This window comes from Doryrhamphus excisus, chromosome 5 (assembly GCF_030265055.1).
Source record: "Doryrhamphus excisus isolate RoL2022-K1 chromosome 5, RoL_Dexc_1.0, whole genome shotgun sequence".
In the NCBI taxonomy this organism is placed as follows: domain Eukaryota; kingdom Metazoa; phylum Chordata; class Actinopteri; order Syngnathiformes; family Syngnathidae; genus Doryrhamphus; species Doryrhamphus excisus.
The window spans coordinates 24,856,934-24,876,917 of record NC_080470.1 but is presented as its reverse complement, the minus strand read 5'-3'; the positions used below and the strand labels follow the sequence as shown (position 1 = coordinate 24,876,917).

Here is a 19,984-nt window from a genome sequence, read left to right as displayed (position 1 = left end):
TCTCTATTGTTCACGTACTTTGTTAAATAAAGCGCTACCAGAAAAAAACTTCCTCCAGTCCTACAGTGAAGAAAGCGGAAGATGTCAATATTCTGACCAATCAGGTGACGCCTTGCACGGGCTAAACTTTTTTCTCAGCCAATCACAGACCATATTTCGACTCCCCAATGAGGCTCCTTGCTGCGTTGAACTCGGCACTTGTCTAACTCCACTAAACCTCCAATAATCGTCGGTAAGACGCTTTTGAAGATATATTTGAATCACATAGAAGTACTCTGTCATTTTCTTCACCTGATATGTGGCTTGACGGGGTACCAAACCACCGAACCTTTCCTTAATTTCAAAGTAGAGATGGGATAGCTAGCTTGATTGTCATCAGGATTAGTGAAAGCTAACACTTACGCTACAGATCAAGCCTGTTCCCGGAGAATCGATTACGATTAGTTTTGATTCATCCAGGTTGGGACAATTTGCCAATTTTAACATATCATCAATAATGATGACATAGAGTTCTGGACAGTGTGTTCCGCCTGAATTACGTTCAGAAGTAATGCAAAACCACCCAGTCATTTTTATTGAATGAATACTGAATGAGGTGAATAGGAATTTTCAGAATACATAAATATAGAATAGAATATCCAATTAATATAATGGCTACAAACAGAGGAGCTGATGTTTGTAAGTGGCAACAGTGAAGAAGAACGAATACTGTTTGTATTACCTGCCATTGCTATTCGAGATGTGCGGATCGATACTGAAATATTGATGATTCAGATACCAGTAGTAATGAATCATTTATTTTAATGTTTTTAATATTTAACGCATTTGTGTTTTTATTGTTTAAAATACAATTTTCACATATTTTTTATGATTTTGTAAGTCACCCCGCTACACCTCAGTATACGTCAGGGTTTTAAATGATTCATTTCCATCCATCTTCTCTGCTGCTTGTCCTCATTTGTGTTGCAGGGGTATGCTGGAGTCTATCCCAGCTGACTTTGTGCAAGACATGGTGTCAGGTTCAAACTCCGGTGACACTTTTAAAAACACTTAAATGCAGAAATACAGAAGAGACAGACAACAATATTGAAAGTATGTGAAACCACATACCCAGTGACATGCCGCTCCACTCTGAATATGCAGTTCACACTCCTCTCTTTTTATTCTCTTTCGGGGGTCCCTACTACATGGTCGCGCAACTCTAAGGGCGGGGGGGTGGAGAAGGCAGTTGCACGAGCTGTATTTGTTTGTCTGTGTGTGTGTGTGTGTGTGTGTGTATGTGTGTGTGTATGTGAGAGCAACTATTTTTTTTTTTTGTATTTTTACTTTTTTGTTGTATGAGTTCTTATCTGGACACATTCTTGCAGGATTAACATGCGCATCTCTAGGGTTGCTGTTGGCGCATCCAGGCACCTCCAGGACCTGGGGGTCTCTGATCAGGGTCACAGGAACATTTCTTCTTCAGCACATTCAAACACTTTCTATTGTCTAAGCAAATGGATATAAGGGTGATAACTAACAAAATAATACTTGTATCTACATTTTATTCTAACACATGGGGAACACCCTGGACTGGTTAAAATGATAAATTAATAATTTATTTCAGAAATTACTTACTTAACAGTCTTCATTATGCTTTGATATGAAATACACTAATTTAAATGACAAAAACATGAGGTGAATTTGCAAAGTATCGGTATCGCTGATACCAGCCTGAATTTTAGTCTCTATCGGATTGGAAACAAAATCAGTGTATATTGTAATTGTAACAATGCATATTCTACTCGTACAGTCCCTCGTGAGAATGCCTCAGACGAACAAGTCAGTCAGTGCTGGCAACACATTGGGTCAGGTCTGTGCTCCAGACCAGGGCGAGCCACCACCCCAGCAAGGTGTCAGGACTCCTGATGAGGACCAGGGAGACCCAGAGATCATTAAATCACCCAGTGACCCTAAGAAATACAGGTGGGAGGAAGACTGAGATGAAGAAGAGCAGGAAGTAAGTGGTGAAGTCACCTGCCATCTGATGAGTATTTCTGCGTGCAGATACATCCAGCTCAGTAATGGCCTGAGAGCACTGCTCATCGCCGACTTCAGTAGGACTGATGAAAAAGCACACAGAGTTGACCAGAGGGATGCTGGGGATGATGATGATGATGAGGAGGAGGAAGAGGACAGCGAAGGTGATTCTGGTGAGGGATCGGAGGAGGATGAGGAGGAAAACAAAGAGGAGGAGCAGGACAGCGATTTTGATGAGCTGGATGAGGACAACTCAGTGAAGAAGAAGAGAGGGAGCTCAGAGAAGCAGGTGGGAGACAAAGTATGAATGTTCATTTACTTATTTTCCACAAATGTTTTTGTGTGTGTCCAGGCTGCAGCTGCGCTGTGCATCAATGTGGGCAGCTTCAGTGACCCTGATGACCTCCCTGGCCTCGCCCACTTCCTAGAACACAGTAAGTCCTGAACATAATGACTATGACTTGAGCCAAACAATTAAAAAAAAAAAATCAAGGTTACAATGGAACCTCATAAGCCTAAAAGCCAATTTTTTTTGACTAAGAAACAAGCTATTCATTGTCATGGAAACATCTTCCAATGTCAGACTTTGGTAGATCTCTAGTCTCTAGTGGTATCTTTTCTTCTCTCCTTCACATCCTTGTCCTTCCCTACTCTTCCTCAGTGGTGTTTATGGGAAGTGAGAAGTATCCGGCGGAGAATGGATTTGACGCCTTCCTCAAGAAGCACGGTGGCAGTGACAACGCCTCCACGGACTGCGAGAGAACCATCTTCCAGTTTGACGTGCAGAGGAAACATTTCAGAGAGGCTCTCGACAGGTGAGCTCACCAACTCCAAAACTTTCCAAATTCAGCTTGATAAGACTTTTGACCCATGGCGTGGTGAACCACTCTAACTTTCGTTTCAGGTGGGCGCAGTTCTTCATCTGTCCTCTGATGATTGAGGATGCTATTGACAGGGAGGTGGAGGCGGTGGATAGCGGTGAGTCCATGATGACCACCGGTTCTGTCCACTTAAAAAAAAAAAGTATTATCTTTTAAATGTATGTTTTCTCTCCTGTCCTGTTTTGTTAAGAATACCAGTTAGCGCGGCCTTCAGACTCACATCGTAAGGAGATGCTGTTTGGTAGCTTGGCCACCCCGGGACATCCGATGAGCAAGTTCTGCTGGGGTAAGAATTGCTTAGTCGCCTCAGATAGCTTTTCTGCCATTTTGTTCTTAATGCTGCTCTCAAAACAGCAGACATGCTCGTGGTGTTCTTCTCTGCGGAGGAAGAAAAAAAGTCTGATTTCATTTCAGGAAACGCTCAGACATTAAAACATGAGCCCAGAGAGAAAGGGATCAACACATACCAGCGGCTGCGTGACTTCTGGAAGAGATATTACTCTGCTCATTACATGACACTAACTGTTCAGTCTAAAGGTTTGTGTTTGCAAATAAGTCCTTTAAAAGAGCCCTGCCACCATTCGTATACACTATATTTTTCTGTATAGAGACCCTGGACACTCTGGAGCAATGGGTTAGGGAGATCTTCATCCACATCCCCAACAAGTAAGACACTCACTCCAGCACATCATCACACCCAGCTGCCTGAGCTTTCACTTTCTGTTCCACTTTTTTGTTTGGGGTCGACACTTCCACAATTCCCCACATTGGGCAAGAAGACAAAAATAAGATGTCCCCTGTTGTTGTCCCTTATTGCTGCTTGACGCTGTGTCCATGTGCTGATTTCACTGTGCTAGATGTTATTGTTGTTGTTTTTGCAGTGCTGAACCTCCAGCCAACTTTTCTCACCTGCAGAGGCCCTTCGACACACCGGCTTTCAACAAACTGTACCAAGGTATGAACAATCTCCACTAACTACTATTGATTTGAATCCAAGAAGGTGCACAGTACAATAGTTTGAAAAGCATTATTGTGAGCAGATTATTTTCCATCGATCCTTTTCTACACCACGTGCACTCATAAAGGTCACAAGTGAGCTGGTAACTATCCCAGCTGACTTTGGTTGAGAGGCGGGGTACACCCTTGACTGGTCACAAGCCATTTGCAGGACACATATAGACAAACAACAATTCAAGTCACCTTCACACCTATGGACAATTTAGTCTACAAGTCTCCACCATTTTGTCTCCATATGCATGTTTTTGCACTATAGAAAGAAGGACCTGAAAAAAAACATGACTACATTTCCAATGGGAACAATTGTTTCAAAATGTAAACATATTGGGGGACAAGCAGTGTCCTGCAGCGGTTCTTCTGTTTTTAGTTGTAATTCAACAATCGATACTGTCTCCTTTTATACGATATTATACTTTATATGTATTTGGTCCTTGTATGTGAATTGCAGTGGTTCCAGTGAGAAAGGTGCATGCTCTGACCATCAGTTGGGCTGTCCCTCCCCAGGGGAAACATTACAGGTAAGTTCACTACTTGTGTAACAGGTCTAATGTTGTGATTCCCTTTCACATACCTAATAAAGTGACCATTACATAGACATCTCGCCGACTGAAGAGCTTTGTGTTTTGTGCCAGGGTGAAGCCTCTTCACTACATCTCCTGGCTGATTGGGCACGAGGGCAGCGGCAGCATCTTATCTCTGCTACGCACAAAGTGAGCCCATTAGCGTGTACATCTAAGTTGTGGCGTGTGCGTAACTCATGGTGCATACATATCCAGGTGCTGGGCTTTGGCTCTCTTTGGAGGGAACAGCGAGACAGGCTTTGATCAGAACACCACATATTCCATCTTCTCTGTTTCCATCACTCTCACCGACGAAGGCTACCAGAACTACTACCAGGTCAACACACGTGCACACTGGTGTCCCGTCAACTGAATCGAAGTCCTAATATATCCTAATCTTAAAGTGTCAGTGGTCACTGATTTTATGACCGTAAAGTCAAGTAGCATCTGCACACTTAAGCGTTCCTATTAAGAACTTCTTTCATACCCTTGTAGTACACGCCCTCATCCACTCTGTCCAATGCAGGTGGTTGACTTGGTGTTCCAGTACTTGAAGATGCTGCAGACTCTGGGCCCCCAGCAGAGGTCTGATTGCGCACGCACACTCCTCAACATGCATCACTTTTCGACGATTTGCACATTGACTGAACTCATTTTCAGGATTTATGAGGAGATTCAGAAGATAGAGGCCAACGAATTCCACTATCAGGAGCAGGTAGTGCACCACCAATGCACTCTGATGCGACGTTAATACTTGGGTTGTCATGTGAGGACACAAAGAGGTTAAAGGGATACTATGCACTAACAAAATTTGTCTTTCCACCTGCAGACGGACCCTATTGAGTTTGTGGAGAACATCTGTGAGAATATGCAGTTGTTTCCCAAGGAGGACTTCCTCACAGGAGACCAACTCATGTTTGAGTTCGACCCAAAGGTTAACTAAACAAGGGGGCTTACTTTAATTGGCTTGTCAGGGATGGGGCCTAACCTCTGTGTGTGTTTCAGGTGATTGGTGCTGCTCTAACTTTGTTGACCCCTGACAGAGCCAACCTGCTTCTGCTGTCTCCAGAACATGAAGGTCACTGCCACCTGAAGGAGACATGGTTTGGTACCTCTTACAGCGTAGAGGGTAGGCTACACGCGTATATTTCAGTGTGTTGCTTTACATCTCTGCTGTGTTTAGTTCAATCTGTTGGCTAATTATGTTTGCCTTAGATGTGTGTTTGTTTTGTTTCTTCAGACATCTCAGTCGAGTGGGCTCAACGCTGGGCAGGAGATTTTGAAGTCAGCCCTGAACTTCACCTACCTGCTGAGAACAAATTCATTGGTCAGAGCGAGTACACATTACAAACATGTGGCGCTATGCAGTTTATGTACTAATATTTATTTTTCTCGCTGCAGCATCGGATTTCACTCTGCAGCTGTCTGACTGCCCTGACTCTGAGTTTCCTGTCAAGATTGTTGACCACGAGCGAGGCTGCCTGTGGTACAAGAAGGACAACAAGTTCAAGATCCCAAAAGGTAAATACAACCACAACTACAGTCATCCCTTGTTCAACGCTGTTGTTTCCAGATCCGACTGCGTTTACACCTTCTTTCCACGAAAAAGGATTCAATATTCAGAAATTGAATATTTTCATTGTGAGATCATAGAAAACCTCGATGACCTTCTAAAATGTTTTTTAACATTATTAGAGCACACAATAACATTGGGAAAGTTGTTGTACTTGTTTTAGTATCGCAAATGTAATGTGGGTCATCACATAAAATCTTTTTAAAAAGTCAGCCTATCATCATCCTCATGACATTTGTCTCTTGATATACAGGACAGTCAGTCTGACGTGAATCTGCCATTTAGTAGATTCTGACACTATTGCAAGATTTGTTCACCACATTGTGGATCTCTGAAGTGACACAAAAGATTGCCGCCACTTTTAACATAGCACAGCCAGCCAACTATTTAGCCTCCAATTTATTTATCCTAAACTTAAGAAATGGTTTTGAAACTGAGTGTTGAAGAAGCCGAAAATATACCACTTCCACACACAATGGGAAGAGAACGTTTTTTTCACCGTCATGTTGGACTATGCATCCCTGGCTGTAATGTAATGTAAGGCAGTGTCTCATCAATGTAAGATCACTGACACACATTGACCAGAATACTACATACTACATATTGACCACAAGCCATAGTCAATATACTATATTTCTTTCTTTCAGCATACATTCGTTTCAACTTGATCTCACCTATGATTCAGAAGAGTCCAGAGAAGTAAGTAACACACCTGAAGACAAGATGATCCTTTTATAGGGCCCTATGAGCTTCACGGTAACGAAATTGCGGAATTGGCCAATTATAACAGAATCTTCTGTTGAACATGGAATCTTTTGGAAAGTGACGTGTGAATGAAATGATGTCATCGTGACGAGTGGTGTGGGAAATATTTCCCCAGAGGGCCGCTCAATCATGTTGGATAAGTATATTTTCACCGTTTGTGTTTTACTGTTTTTTAATGTAAGGACAATTCTACAATGCTTGTAAAATTCAACGGAAGGATGTTTTCATTTAATTAACGGACATTTTATTCACTAATCCAAACGGCACACATTCTGTGCTGGTAAAATAAGTGGAAAAGGTAAAGAACGTAATTGTAAAAAATTAAAATGGAAAAAACTGAATTGGGAAAAAATAAACTGGATTTCATAGGGCCTTACTCTTAAAGTCTTTCATTCGAACACATACACACACTCCACTTTGATGTTTCCCATCTAGTCTGGTGCTGTTTGACCTCTTTGTGAATATCCTGGCTCACAACCTGGCAGAGCCGGCCTATGAGGCCGACGTAGCCCAACTGGAGTACAAGCTCGTGGCCGGCGAGCACGGCCTGGTGGTTCGACTAAAGGGCTTCAACCACAAACTTCCAGTGAGAATACACACACACACACACATGCATTCACACGTTCATTAAGGTGACGCATAAGGTGTGGTGGTTGGATGGTTGAAAGCTTCTTTTATATCTTTGACAATCAGCAGACTTAAAGAGCTGCTGTGTTTTTTGTTTTTTAATTGTGACCATTTTGGTAAGTGTGTTGAATAGGGATCGACCGATATGTTTTTTTTTATTTTGGGCCAATGCCCATACCGATTTTTTTTCCATCACCCTTAGTCGATGGCGGATTTTGCTTGGGCCGATATTTGTGGCCGATACTGCTTTTGCTCCCTCAATTTACATGAAAAAATGCCAATCATAACAAATATTCCAGGTCTCAAGTTTAAACAAATATTTATTGAAATGTAAACACTGAACACATTAGGATTCAGCTTTCTTAAACACACATTTAAACAGGATTACCAACTTTAAAAGGAATAAATATTCAACCATGTGCAAAACATTTCTGTCGTAGTTTAAGTTTTATCGAGCATTGATGTGATGACTGCTCCTCCGCAGCCCCCGCCTCGACACACACAAACACATCACACAATTTAGTACGATATATAAAACATTTCTCTCATCATTAAAGTTCGTGTTGTGCACGCTAAATACCTCTCATAAGCAGACACGGCTGCTCCAATTCATTCTGTGCGTGTGCGTGCGTGCTCTGAGAGCGCGCACGCACACAACACGACACGCATTTAACATCAGCCCGGCTGAATGAAACTCCTCCAAACACCATGGGACTGAATTGCCAACGTTGACATTAAAGCGGTGTTCATAACAGCTGTACATATTAGCCTACAACGACATAAACAGCTCCCTAATTCCAACGGTAGGCACATTCAGCAGCATTCCTGGTTTTCAGACCACAAACTAAAGTATATTTTCAAGCACGTATATTGCATGCACTTGGCGTTCATGTTGCCAATGGAATTTTAATTGTTCTGACGTTGATATTTCCCCTCTATACACCACCCCTGGCCAATGGCACTCATCATGATGAGTCCATGTAGCTCTATCATATTGGCCGATATCTATCCTGAATGATCAGAATTGGCAGCATAAAACCCTGATGAGAGCATCCCTAATCCTGACTGATGTTAGACTCGGCCAGCTGCAGATTTTGATACCAGTCCACTTCCTCCCTGCATCCCGCTAGTTGCTGCTGAAGCTGATCGTGGATCACCTGGCGGACTTCAGCACAGAACCGGGCGTCTTTGCTATGTTTTTAGAGCAGATGAAGAAGACTTACTTCAACATCCTCATCAAGCCAGAGCGCCTCGGCAAGTACGTCTACATTTGGAGAAGACCCACCCCATGTCTCCTTCGTATGGGCTAAAGCCAAGCTAGCTATGTTAATGTGTAACGATCATTGTGGGTGTTGTCTTCATTTCTGTAGGGACGTTCGTCTGTTAATTCTGGAGCACAGTCGCTGGTCCGTTATTCAGAAGTACCAGGCCATCATGAAGGGCTTGAACATGCACGACCTCATGACATTTGTTGTCAAACTGACAGCAGAGTTATACGCTGAGGGGCTCGTGCAGGGTAACTTTACCAGCTCGGTGAGATTTCTTCTTCATGCAGACTATCCATCACAAAGAATTTGGTGTCTTGGGATTAATTTGATCTTTGCTCCAACAGGAGTCCAAGGAATTCCTGCACTACACCACTGAGTGAGTGCACACTTGTCTTTTTAGTGTTAGTGAGGAGTTAATAATAAATTATAATAAATAAATGAACCCTTTGATAAAATTACTGTCCCTTGGTGGGGGCATGACAGAAAATAATTGAGCAGCACTGCTCTATAGTCTTTGCTTCCGCTCTTCCTTCAGCCATGCTCATTTTCTCTCTTTTGGTTGTTTGCTTTCTTTGCCATTGCTGGACCATGCTAGCGGTAGACACAAAACGTCAATACAGTGCTCCACGGCAAACTGATTTATAGCGGTATATAAAAATCATGGCCCAACCCTAGTGATTAGTTAGCCATTATCTGATTGTGTCAGTAGCACCTTTCAACCAGCTGAACTACCCAGCATGTTTGGCATTTTGTGTCAGAGCCCGGGGCCCAATTTCAGCCTTGAGTTTGTTTTTCTTATTGGCCCTTGGCGTAGAGTAAACAAAAATGTATTCATTAATAATGACATATTATTACATATCATACACTAATTTGCTTTGTAATCTATAACACAAAGCTAAGATGACAATGTTTTGTTTGGAGAACTTAGCATATATTGACATACATTGCATTGGTTTTAGCATCTTTAATGCACAAAATGTATGCAAATACCTGTCACCCCACCCTTAGAGGATGCAGCCCTTGTTGGAAAGAATTTGGACACCCCTGCTTTTAGAGTGTGGGAATGTTTTCTTTAATCTTGTCGAGAAGTGTGTACATATTAAAAGTATTACGCATGTCAGTATATCACAAGTGAGTACAGCCCTTAAATGTAGCAAACATTTTATTACAGTATATCTTGTGAATGGACAATACTACTACAGATATAATTTAGAGTAGTCAGTGTACAGCCATCATTGTCTAAATAGCTGCTAACACAAGTAAGAAGCAATATAATTGTCTTGCCTCCAGTGTGGTGGAGGTGCTGCATGAGCGCTGTCACTACTGGGTAGCTGCAGTTCATTGAGGGGAAGATGAATTTCAGCATGTGCATGTGAAGCAGCTCTTAATTCCCTCCCTGGGAAACTGGACTGCATGGCAATCTTTGAAAATAAGGAGCCCACACACACACACACACACCTCCAAGATGACAAACACCTTGCTGAGGAAGCTGAAGGAGAAAGACATGTAGTGGACAAGTATGTCATTTACTGACCTAAACCCGACACCGATCACCTGCGGGGCATCATCAAGCGAAAGGAAGGAAGGTGTATTAGTGCAATGTGTCTGAATATCCACCTGCTCCACCAGTGAGAAGATATACTTTTAGTAAACTGATTGCCGTAACGTGAGGGGTGTATCCCTTATTGATAGATACTGTGAGATTCTCATTCTGTGTCCTTACAGGAAGCTGCAGTTCCAGCCTCTGTCAGCAGAGGTCCCTGTCTTGTTCCGAGTAGTGGAGCTGCCCCAGAAACATAACCTGTGCAAGGTCAAGTCTCTCAACAAAGGGGATGCCAACTCCGAGGTCACAGTGTACTACCAGGTCGTTACCCCACTTCACATAACAGCTGACATCTGTCCTAAGTACTTCTACTTTAATGTACTTGTGCTCTACTTTCTAATTCTTTCAGAAATGGCTACATATGTCTTTTTATACAATTATCACTAACTAAATGGCCTACATATTCTGATGTCTTTTTGCACTATACTATATTTGTATATACTATCTGTCCACTGGAAACAAAAACTAAACTAACTAATTGGGGATGTCCTCTGTGTTTCAGTCAGGACTGAAGAAGCTGCGTGAACATGCCTTGATGGAGCTGCTGGTGGTGAGTTTGCTTCTTTTAGTAAAGCCCAGCCCAGCACATATGTAACAGGTACACACATACAACACAGTGCAAATATGCCAAAGACAAGATTCTAACACTATTACTCGGCAAAATGGCCACCTCCCACCTCTCCAAGCTGTGTATAATGGCTAGTCACACTGTGACTTACGCATGAAAAAAGTCTTGCCCATGTTACAATGATGCTGATGCTGTATTGCCTTGTGTTTGAACCATCATGTTTTTTATTTGCAGATGCACATGGAGGAGCCATGCTTTGACTTTCTCAGAACCAAAGAGACACTCGGGTCAGAAACATCATCTTCAAGTTATTGTTTCACATTTTGGCAAATGTTTCGTTTTACACCATTTACTTTGATCCCCAGGTACCAGGTGTACCCCACTTGCAGGAACACTTCAGGAGTGCTGGGTTTCTCTGTCACTGTGGCAACACAGGCCACCAAGTTTAGGTGAGCACCATAAGCTTGCCGCTCACAGGTTAAAGGTCGTACACAAGTTAAAGGTCAGCCATTTTCCTCTGGCAGCACCGAGTTTGTTGAGTCAAAGATCGAGGAGTTCTTGGTGGCTTTCGGCGAGCGTCTGTCAGCTCTGAGCGAGGAGGTCTTTAGGACCCAGGTGACAGCGCTCATCAAGCTGAAGGAGTGCGAGGACGCGCACCTCGGAGAGGAAGTGGACCGCAACTGGTTTGAGGTGGTCACACAGCAGTACGTCTTCCCACGGCTCAACAAGGAGGTGGGATGCCAGCATTTGTAACATGTAACACTGTCACTTTTATTGTCAACATAAGGCAAAACATTTTAGGAACGCAAAACATTAAAAACACTGACAGTTACCAACACTATATCCTTTATATACAAACTGACTGATACCAAATGATTTAATGAAAAGCTGATTTCCGTGAAAAATCCATTTCTTCCATTTGAAGAACGATGTGGTCGTCAGACAAATGGCAGCTATGCAGCCATGTGGACAACACTCGTATCACCCGTATGTTTGTGACAGTCAGAAGGCTTATAATAACCTTCTGATAAGGTTATAATAACCCCCAAAATAATTGAATTCATCAGATGAGATGACCAGCCTTTTTCAGCGGTGCCAACTGCTAGCTCTCACTTACCTGGAAGTCGTGCTTGAGCTTCACCAATGTACACTCACATCCAAAGTCGCCTTAAAGAAGGCATTTCATCCAGGTTTCACGATATGTTCTTTTCAAAAAGTAAGTAACATATGTTTTTGTCTAAATTAAGGTGGGTTTTTTTTCATATCATATAGCTAGTAGCAGGGGTGCAGCCAGGAATTTTGGGTCCCATGAAAAAAAATCATGTTGGGGGGCCCCCCCTCTCCATCCATCCATTTTCTATGCCGTTTATCCACACTAGTGTCGTGGGGTTATGCTGGAGCCTATCCCAGCTCTCTTCAGGTGAAGGGTGGGTACAACGCGGACTGGTCACCAGCCAATCACAGACGTTGTCCCCCTTTTATTAATGATTCATTTTATTAGTAATTACCTATTGTGTGGCAGTCCAGGGACCTTGGAATTGTCCTGCCTTTTCCCCATTATACAGAGCCCCTGGTTAATATCACTCATCATAACAATTTGAAAAATGTATAATGAATCCATGTGAATCACTATTAGTATTGGCTGATTTCTGTCCTGGATAATCTATTGCAATTGGCAGCATAAAACCCTGATCTGTGCATTCCTAGTACTTACTGTAGTTGTGTGGTTCCTCTCTCTTAAAATGATAAAAGCAATAAACATCTTAATGGAGCTACATGTTCAAATAAAGTTCAAGTCTGTCTATGGCGGTTTTAGTGACAGTTGTAGTGGTTCTGGTGGTGTGTGTGCTACAGATCGAGGCCCTGAAAGGCTTCACACAGGAGGAGCTGGTCTCTTGGTTCCTGGATCATCGCAGCAGCACCAGGAAGCTCAGCGTGCATGTAAGACAACACCTACACCTTGTTCTGCTTAAGTTTCCTCTGCTGCTCTCCATTTCCTGTTTGCTGTGATTGCAGCAGGAAGTAATTATTACATGTGACATCCTCACTGTCACTTTTTCACTCCCTATCTGGGTCAGGTGGTGGGATTTGGCGTGGAGGAGAGCGACGCACCAGAACAGACCAGCGTCTGCACCCCGGACAGCCTCCCCTCCTCATCCTACGGTGAGGTCAGTGAGCTGATTTTCCTGCCCGCCTCCTCTCCATCGCTCCAGGGCGCCACTCTGATCGCTGACATCCGGGCCTTCAGCTCCTCCCTCCCCCTCCACCCATACCACAAAGTCCTCAGTTAGGTGGCGCACACTCATCATGTTGTTTTTGTTGGAGTGCGTACAATAACAACGGCATAGTTATTTTAACTGTTATTTCCTTCAAAGTGTCATACATGTCATTAAAGTATTTTAAAAACATTCTTCAACTTTCTCAACTCTTTTCTATGCAGACAACACAATTTCACCTGAGATGCCAAACTTAGCAGCAACATTTTTTCAATTAATAGCTCACTTGATAAGATCAGTTCAAGTCAACACAAACCCTGATGGTGCAGTTAAAGGAATATTTCCAGGTGTTTTTGTGTGGAAGTCTTCTGTCTGATCATTCCTAACAATGAGAACATTTGTAGAGGAAGACTATTTTCACCCCCTGGTTCAATTCACTTCAGGTAAGTGATTTCAATTGTTTTATTTCCAGAAGCTCATTGTGACCTTTTAGGCGGAAACATTTGAATATCAAAGATGTACGTTAACATGTTTGGCCATTTGATGAATGAATATTGAACAGATGTTAGCATATGGATGCTGCAAGCAGGTGATGAGCTTGGTTTAATTATATTATCTGTCCAGGGGGTGGTGAACAAGAAGTGGGCTCCTTGTGGGAAGTACGGAGTACTTTCAGTGTTTGTGCAGAGGTACCAACATGTAGGAGTTTATCATACTTGACACGCAACTTCACTCTTCACTTTCACTGCTGTCCATTTTCGAGTCTTTAGGGGAGAGGGAGCCAGTGCTGGGCATTTGGTATCTGTTGGCGACCAGCATACGATCATGTATCGATGTGGATACACCCCTCAAGTTTCAATGTTCTACTTGCAGTGAGGATGGAATGTTGGCTGTGGTGATAAGCAATTGTGAGTCAGCACAATCACTGTGCTCTTAGAGTCACACCCCCTCTGCACCTCTGTTCCAGGAACTTGGGAGAACGAAAGTGTTTCGGAAAGAAGAGTCCTGATGACTACATGAGGTAAGAAAAAAAAAAAACAACCCATAAAATTCGACCTAAAACCTAAAGATAATGTTTAAAATGTTTTATGACTTGTTACATTTATTTACATTTGAGACAATACCATGGACTTCCTGTTTTAAAATGCAATGTTGCTTGTGGCTTTTGGCTCTCTTGTATGTTCCTTGGTTGTACCAAGAAAAAACAACTCCCCAAAACTGGGATTGTTGCGCTTTACTATGTTTACAATAATGTTTTCTGTGTACTTTGTACCACAGTGGAGGAGATAGAATGTAATACACATACATCCAATACTGTTGTATTTTAGTTTTTCATGTCTAGAATAAAAGAACCGAATGTTTGGTTTGCTTCCAGGTGCGTCCACAATGAGCGGGCCCCATTGTGAGCTACCAGATCAGGTAGCAAAGTGGACCACAAAGGATGTCACTCACTGGCTGACCTCCAAGGTCCGTGTTCATCCGACTTTTGCAGACAAGTTTGAAAAAGAAGACGTGTGTGGAGAATTCCTACTGACCTTTGAGAAAAAAGAAATACTGGAGATGGGCATAAAACATGGTCCCGCGGTCAAAATCACCAGGTACCTGGAACAGCTGAAGAAAGAAGAAAAAGGTTCAGAAATGGAGTCCCGAAAGCCCTGCCTTATTGAGCAGTGGACCAAGGAGGAGGTGTATCAGTGGTTGCTTCCTCTTGTAAAGAGCAACAAGCAATATGCAGAAAAGCTCCTACAGGAAGATGTCTCTGGAGACTGTCTGCTTTGCTTTGAGAAGAAGGACTTCAAGGACATCGGCATCAGAACCGGTCCAGCAGTGCACATTCTGAAAAACCTTGACAAGCTCAAAGAGCAAGTGGACCTTACCACAGACCAACAGGAGGGCATGGCTCAGGCAAAAGATGAAGTTGACTCTAAAAAACTGAAAGAGAGCCAAAAGGTGGCTCCTTCAACAGAGGACATTCCAGTTCCGAGACTGAACTCTCAGGTTGTGCTGTCCAAGAGGAAACAAGTCAAGGTAACCTTCTCTTTGAAATAAGGACTGATGAACTACTGTTTAGTTTCTCATGAGAAAAGTAACTAAAGGATTCTAAAAATAATTTGTGGCCATCTTAAAACCTTTGCTAGCTACATCCTATTGTTGTCACTTTAACCATATTGTACTGAATAACCAGAACACAGACCATTTTTCTATATTCTCTGTTGCAGTAAGTTCTTTTTCCTGCCCTATGGTTGTCATCACACTTTCTCTTTGACATCACCGGTACCTCCGGTGTGGATGCTATTTGTCTTAACAGGACACAATCCAGCAAGTGGTCAGCCTCTTGGAGGAACTACCAAAAGAAGACTTTAAAAAATTTCAAGTCTTCTTACACGACAAAAACAATGAGAAGAAGCGGCAAATTCCTTGGTGCAAACTGGAAGGCAGGGACAGAGTGGACACCGCCAAATTAATGAGCGACCACTACGACGACCAGGCCATACCTGTGACAAGAGAACTTCTGCACCAAATCAATCAGCACCAGCTTGCTAGCACATTGGAAGGTATCCTGGGTAAGATGTCAAACCAGTCGTCTTATATGAAATATGTTTTTCATGTTTGCACTTTGTCATCTTCAGTTCAGTCGGGTCAGCTGATGTGCTCCTCGGAAGAAGCGGAGTTAAGGAGAGATGCAAACCAAGGAGAAAAACTGAAAAATCTGCTGACGTGCGGTGGGAACTCCCTGGACAACTATGATAGATTTGTTGTGGTGGTGAACAAGAGCAGTCCAGAACAAGTCCAGCACCTCCAATTTCTGACCAAACTCCAGCTGTTCTGTGTCTTGGACTTTGACCCAAACTCCAACATCCCTCAAGGATTGTGTCACTCCTACAAAGAGACACGTGTGGCGAATCTGCATTACCCATCTCAGTATCAGGGCGAAGTGGACTCTATAGTGACCGACCTCAACCTCTATGGTCAGACGAGCTGGGTCTTCTGCAATGGTAGACACGATATCGAGAGCGAACGTAACATGGAGCGGGACTATAAGACGTGGTGGAAGAAATCTTGCAGAGATGTCGAGCAGTTGGTTGCATTCATTTGTCACTGTGACTTTTTTAATTATGGAAGAGGCCTCATCATTTTCCTTCTGCTGTCGTCTGTGGACACAGACAAGGACCCGTTTTTTGAGACCTACAAGTCTTTCTTGAAATACAGGGAAGAAGAGAATAACATCATCACTATTTGTGAGTCCACAAGCACTTACACCAAATGGAAGGAACTCATTGTTGAAAAGTTTGACTATGACATAGACCCGCTCTCAATCTACGAGCTGACACTCAGTCAGGTCAACGGGACTGTGATGGCACTGGGGCCGTTCAGCCAGTCGCGTACAAAGCTGTTACCGTCGTCAGACTCCAGCGCCGTGGTGCTGAAGCAGAAAGATGAAGATTTATTGACCGCTTTGGACATTTTGTGTCTGAATCAGTGTGAAAATGTTTATGAAGACGAAAGCGGTCCAGAGTTCCAAAAGTTTCGGAAGCAACAGGAGGAGGACTTCTACCGAGGAGGCAAAGTCAAATGGTGGAACTTCTACTTCTGTGACAAGGACAGTAAGAAGACATTTGTCAAGAGAGACAAGTACCAAAATGTGATGGGAATAATTCGCTCTCAGAGAGTCAGCAGAAATACTTGTGTGCTGTTGAATTTATTCCATCATCCAGGCTGTGGCGCTACCACCTTAGTCATGCACGTCATGTGGGAGCTTCGCAGCGAGTTTCGATGTGCGGTGTTGAAAGATACCACGCTGCCTAAGGAAGACGTAGCTGCTCAGATTATAGATCTCATGAAGCTGGAAAGTGTAATGCCCTCTCCAGTCTTGCTGTTGATGGACGACTTAAAGGAGACCGTTAGTGACGACCTTGTCAACTGCATCCGCAAAGCGGTGGAAGACTTGGGCAACTCCAATGTGAACACGCCAAACTGCAAAGTCATTGTCCTGAACTGTGTTCGCTCGCATAGCCCAAAAGAACAATACAAGCATCACAACTCCACCCAGTGTCAGTTCATCACCGCTTCACTGTCACAACATGAGCAGGAAGAGTTTGACAAGAAACTGGAAGAGCTGCAGAAAACACACGATAAGCCCGAAAACTTTTACACCTTCATGATCATGAAGAGCAATTTTGATCAGAAGTACATCAAGGATTTGGCTCGCAATACATTGAAGAACTTTGACATTGACACCGAGGATGCCAAACTCTTTGCCTTTCTGGCCTTGCTGAACACCTATGTCTCGGAATCGGGAATTGCATTGTCGCTTTGTGAGGATTTCTTTGGGGTGAAAATGACACGCCTCCCAGTGGACTGCGTGTTGGACAAGATGAAGGTCTACTCCAACTTCCTCATTATAGACAGAGTCGAAGAGTGTGGAGGATACAAAAGACTTCGGATTCTCCATCATTCCATTGCGGACGCCTGCTTGGAACAATTGGAGCAAGGCTACAACTTAATGGCTAGTGACATCACTATGCTGATGCTTCACTGTGATCTGTTCTTCAGGAAAGGCGTGGTCAAAGACAAACTGATGCTCTCCATTGTATACATGTTGATTTCAAGACGCAAGAAGGATGGCAATGAAAGGGAGCCCTTCTCTCCCCTCATTGACAAAATCCATCAACAGCAGGGGAGACAAACTGTGCAGGACATCTTTGTGAAGGCGTCCTCCAGGTTTAGTCAGACGGCGTCTATCCCTCAAGCCTTTGCACGATATCTGTGCATCAACGAGCGAGACTTTCCTGAGGCGCTGAAGTGGGCCGAGAAGGCCAGGAACATCACAGAAAACGCGTACATGATTGACACAATTGGACAAGTATACAAAAGTTACCTGAAGTCAAATATGGACAAAGAAAAACAAGAGATGTCTCACAATCCAGATGACTTGGACACCAACATTCACCTCGCCATCAATGGAATCAGAGCTTTCCAACGCGCCCAAGACCAGTGGGACAATTTGCAACTGGACAAGCCCGATGATCAGTCTGGTGACTTCCCTCGAAAGGCGTACAATATATACGGCCACGTGGGAGTGATAGAAGTGTCTTTCCTTGTCTTTGAGATCCTGGTTAGAGTACCTTTCTTCGAGGAATGTGACCCCATGAAGAAGAAGTACTTTGTGAGTTTTCTGAAAGGCTCCATTCCAATCGGTAGCGTTCACAAAGACAGTAGCCCAGTCAACGACCAATTTGCAAAGATCATCAAGGACCACGAGCCCTTCCTGCTCCACCTGAAGCCTAACGTCAAGGAGAAGTTTGACTTCCTCAACTGTTACTTCACCTACACCAAAGGCAACTTTGAGTTTGACACTCTCAACTACAGGACAATGTGCAACCACTTTAAAAAGTATGTGGAGCTCTTCTGCACTGCGCCAGGGGAGCTAAGAAAAGTGAATGAGGACAACCCCAAACTGAACCTTAGCTTGCTCATTGAAGAACGCAGGATGTATCTGGAAAAGAACAAAGCGGACACCTTCTCTGGAATTCTTCAACACTGGGACAAGTCAGCCCACGAGATGGAGAAAATTGTGGAATGCTTTGCTTTTTTGCAACAGACAGTCAAACAAAAACACAACATTCAAGTGAAAATCAATTACATTTTGGCAAATGTGGTTCTTTACACTTTCAATCCAAAGTCCAAGCTTGTGAAGAGCTACAAGCAGCTGTGTGATTTGCTTCGGGAAGCTCTGCAGGTTGTTGTACACCCTTACCACTTACCGGACCCGTACTTCCTGGCTGTCCTCTTCTTCTGGCCCACACTGTCGGAGGAAAACTCAGAAATTCAAGAATACCTCAAACACATTCGCAGTTCATCCCGCAAACACCTGTCAAAGTTGTTCTACAAGAGAAGCACCATTGCACACCTGTACTTGGGAAGACAGGATGGACTCAAGAGACTTGTGTCCAAAGCCAGTCTGGATAAGAATTTTCTTACCAAGATGTCACGTGACAAACTGGCACAACTCTGGTGGAACGGAGACATCTTTCAGGAGAAAGACATCAGCGGCCGCCTGCTCCGAGTCAGCGGAACCATCGAGCAGGGAGAAGTCTTTGCCAACTACGGAAAATTGAAAATTCCTGTGAACCCGGCACGCAGGAGTGGAATTAGAGGCGGTTGCAGCACAGAGAAGATATCCTTTTATCTGGGATTTGCCATCAATGGGCCGCTGGCGTACGATATTCAGTATCAAAACTAGACCTGTTGTTCCGATTACCTCTGTGCCTTGTGGCGCTCTCCCGTTCTCTCTCGCCTTCAGTATATCGCCCGGCTGGAGCTGGGACAGCTGGACGCAACTGTTCACCATCAGACCGTGAAGCCACTGAGGCTGATTGGAGGCAGCTGGGAGTTGCTGGTTCTTCACTCTCGCTACCTGAAGTCCTCGCACGCCACGACTCCGCTACCAGCTCCCTCATCCTGTCCAGCTGTCCCTGCCTTCCCAGCCAGAGGACTCTCCCTTCGTTTTGCTTCCCTGGTGTGCCGCTGCCACCAGCACCCTCAGTTTGTCCACTGTTCTCACCTTTAGTTTTAACCTTGGTGTGCGCCCTTAGTTAGCCCTCCTTCTTGCCTTGAGCCTCGCTTGTTCACCACCAGTGAGTCATTAAAGAACTTTTAACCACTCAAACCTGCATCTGCATTCTGTGGTCCACCGCGGGAACGTAACACCTGTGTCTGTATGTAAATATTCGCTTATTGTAAGATGTCTTCCTCGGGGAAAAAATATCCTGAACAAATAAATGTGGCATTGTTTTCACGGAGGTGTGTTTTTCAGGTTTGACATTTTTGCAATTCTGAAAACTGAGAACTTTTTGGTATGCAGGATTTGTAGTCAAACTAAGTGA

General features: G+C 43.7%; 2 protein-coding genes across 9 annotated transcripts; both read left to right on the top strand.

The window, feature by feature from the left end:
• The first annotated feature begins 85 nt into the window (after window positions 1-85).
• On the top strand, window positions 86-13,297 carry LOC131129948 (nardilysin-like). Of its 2 annotated transcripts, none has more exons than XM_058073931.1 (31): window positions 86-232; window positions 1,793-1,965; window positions 2,047-2,308; window positions 2,372-2,453; window positions 2,681-2,834; window positions 2,924-2,997; window positions 3,091-3,186; window positions 3,315-3,437; window positions 3,509-3,566; window positions 3,782-3,855; window positions 4,366-4,435; window positions 4,550-4,627; window positions 4,694-4,814; window positions 5,004-5,062; window positions 5,138-5,192; window positions 5,307-5,411; window positions 5,483-5,606; window positions 5,718-5,804; window positions 5,879-5,998; window positions 6,698-6,749; window positions 7,251-7,401; window positions 8,573-8,700; window positions 8,813-8,975; window positions 9,055-9,086; window positions 10,436-10,574; window positions 10,816-10,863; window positions 11,116-11,168; window positions 11,247-11,330; window positions 11,406-11,613; window positions 12,736-12,822; window positions 12,960-13,297. In XM_058073931.1, the coding sequence occupies exons 2-31, from the start codon at window positions 1,805-1,807 to the stop codon at window positions 13,170-13,172; spliced, it is 3,261 nt and encodes a 1,086-aa protein (XP_057929914.1). In that variant the 5' UTR covers window positions 86-232; window positions 1,793-1,804; the 3' UTR covers window positions 13,173-13,297. The 2 variants fall into 2 exon arrangements, with proteins under 2 accessions (XP_057929914.1, XP_057929915.1); XM_058073932.1 differs by lacking the exon at window positions 86-232 and adding an exon at window positions 274-1,092.
• A 138-nt stretch (window positions 13,298-13,435) lies between these two features.
• LOC131129946 (sterile alpha motif domain-containing protein 9-like) lies at window positions 13,436-19,896 on the top strand. Of its 7 annotated transcripts, none has more exons than XM_058073927.1 (5): window positions 13,436-13,540; window positions 14,065-14,118; window positions 14,473-15,125; window positions 15,406-15,661; window positions 15,728-19,896. In XM_058073927.1, exons 3-5 carry the CDS (start codon window positions 14,484-14,486, stop codon window positions 19,339-19,341), a joined length of 4,512 nt encoding a protein of 1,503 aa, XP_057929910.1. In that variant the 5' UTR covers window positions 13,436-13,540; window positions 14,065-14,118; window positions 14,473-14,483; the 3' UTR covers window positions 19,342-19,896. The 7 variants fall into 7 exon arrangements, with proteins under 7 accessions (XP_057929910.1, XP_057929907.1, XP_057929911.1 ...); XM_058073924.1 differs by having other exon boundaries at window positions 13,971-14,118; XM_058073928.1 differs by lacking the exon at window positions 13,436-13,540 and adding an exon at window positions 13,768-13,786.
• Window positions 19,897-19,984: the final 88 nt, after the last annotated feature.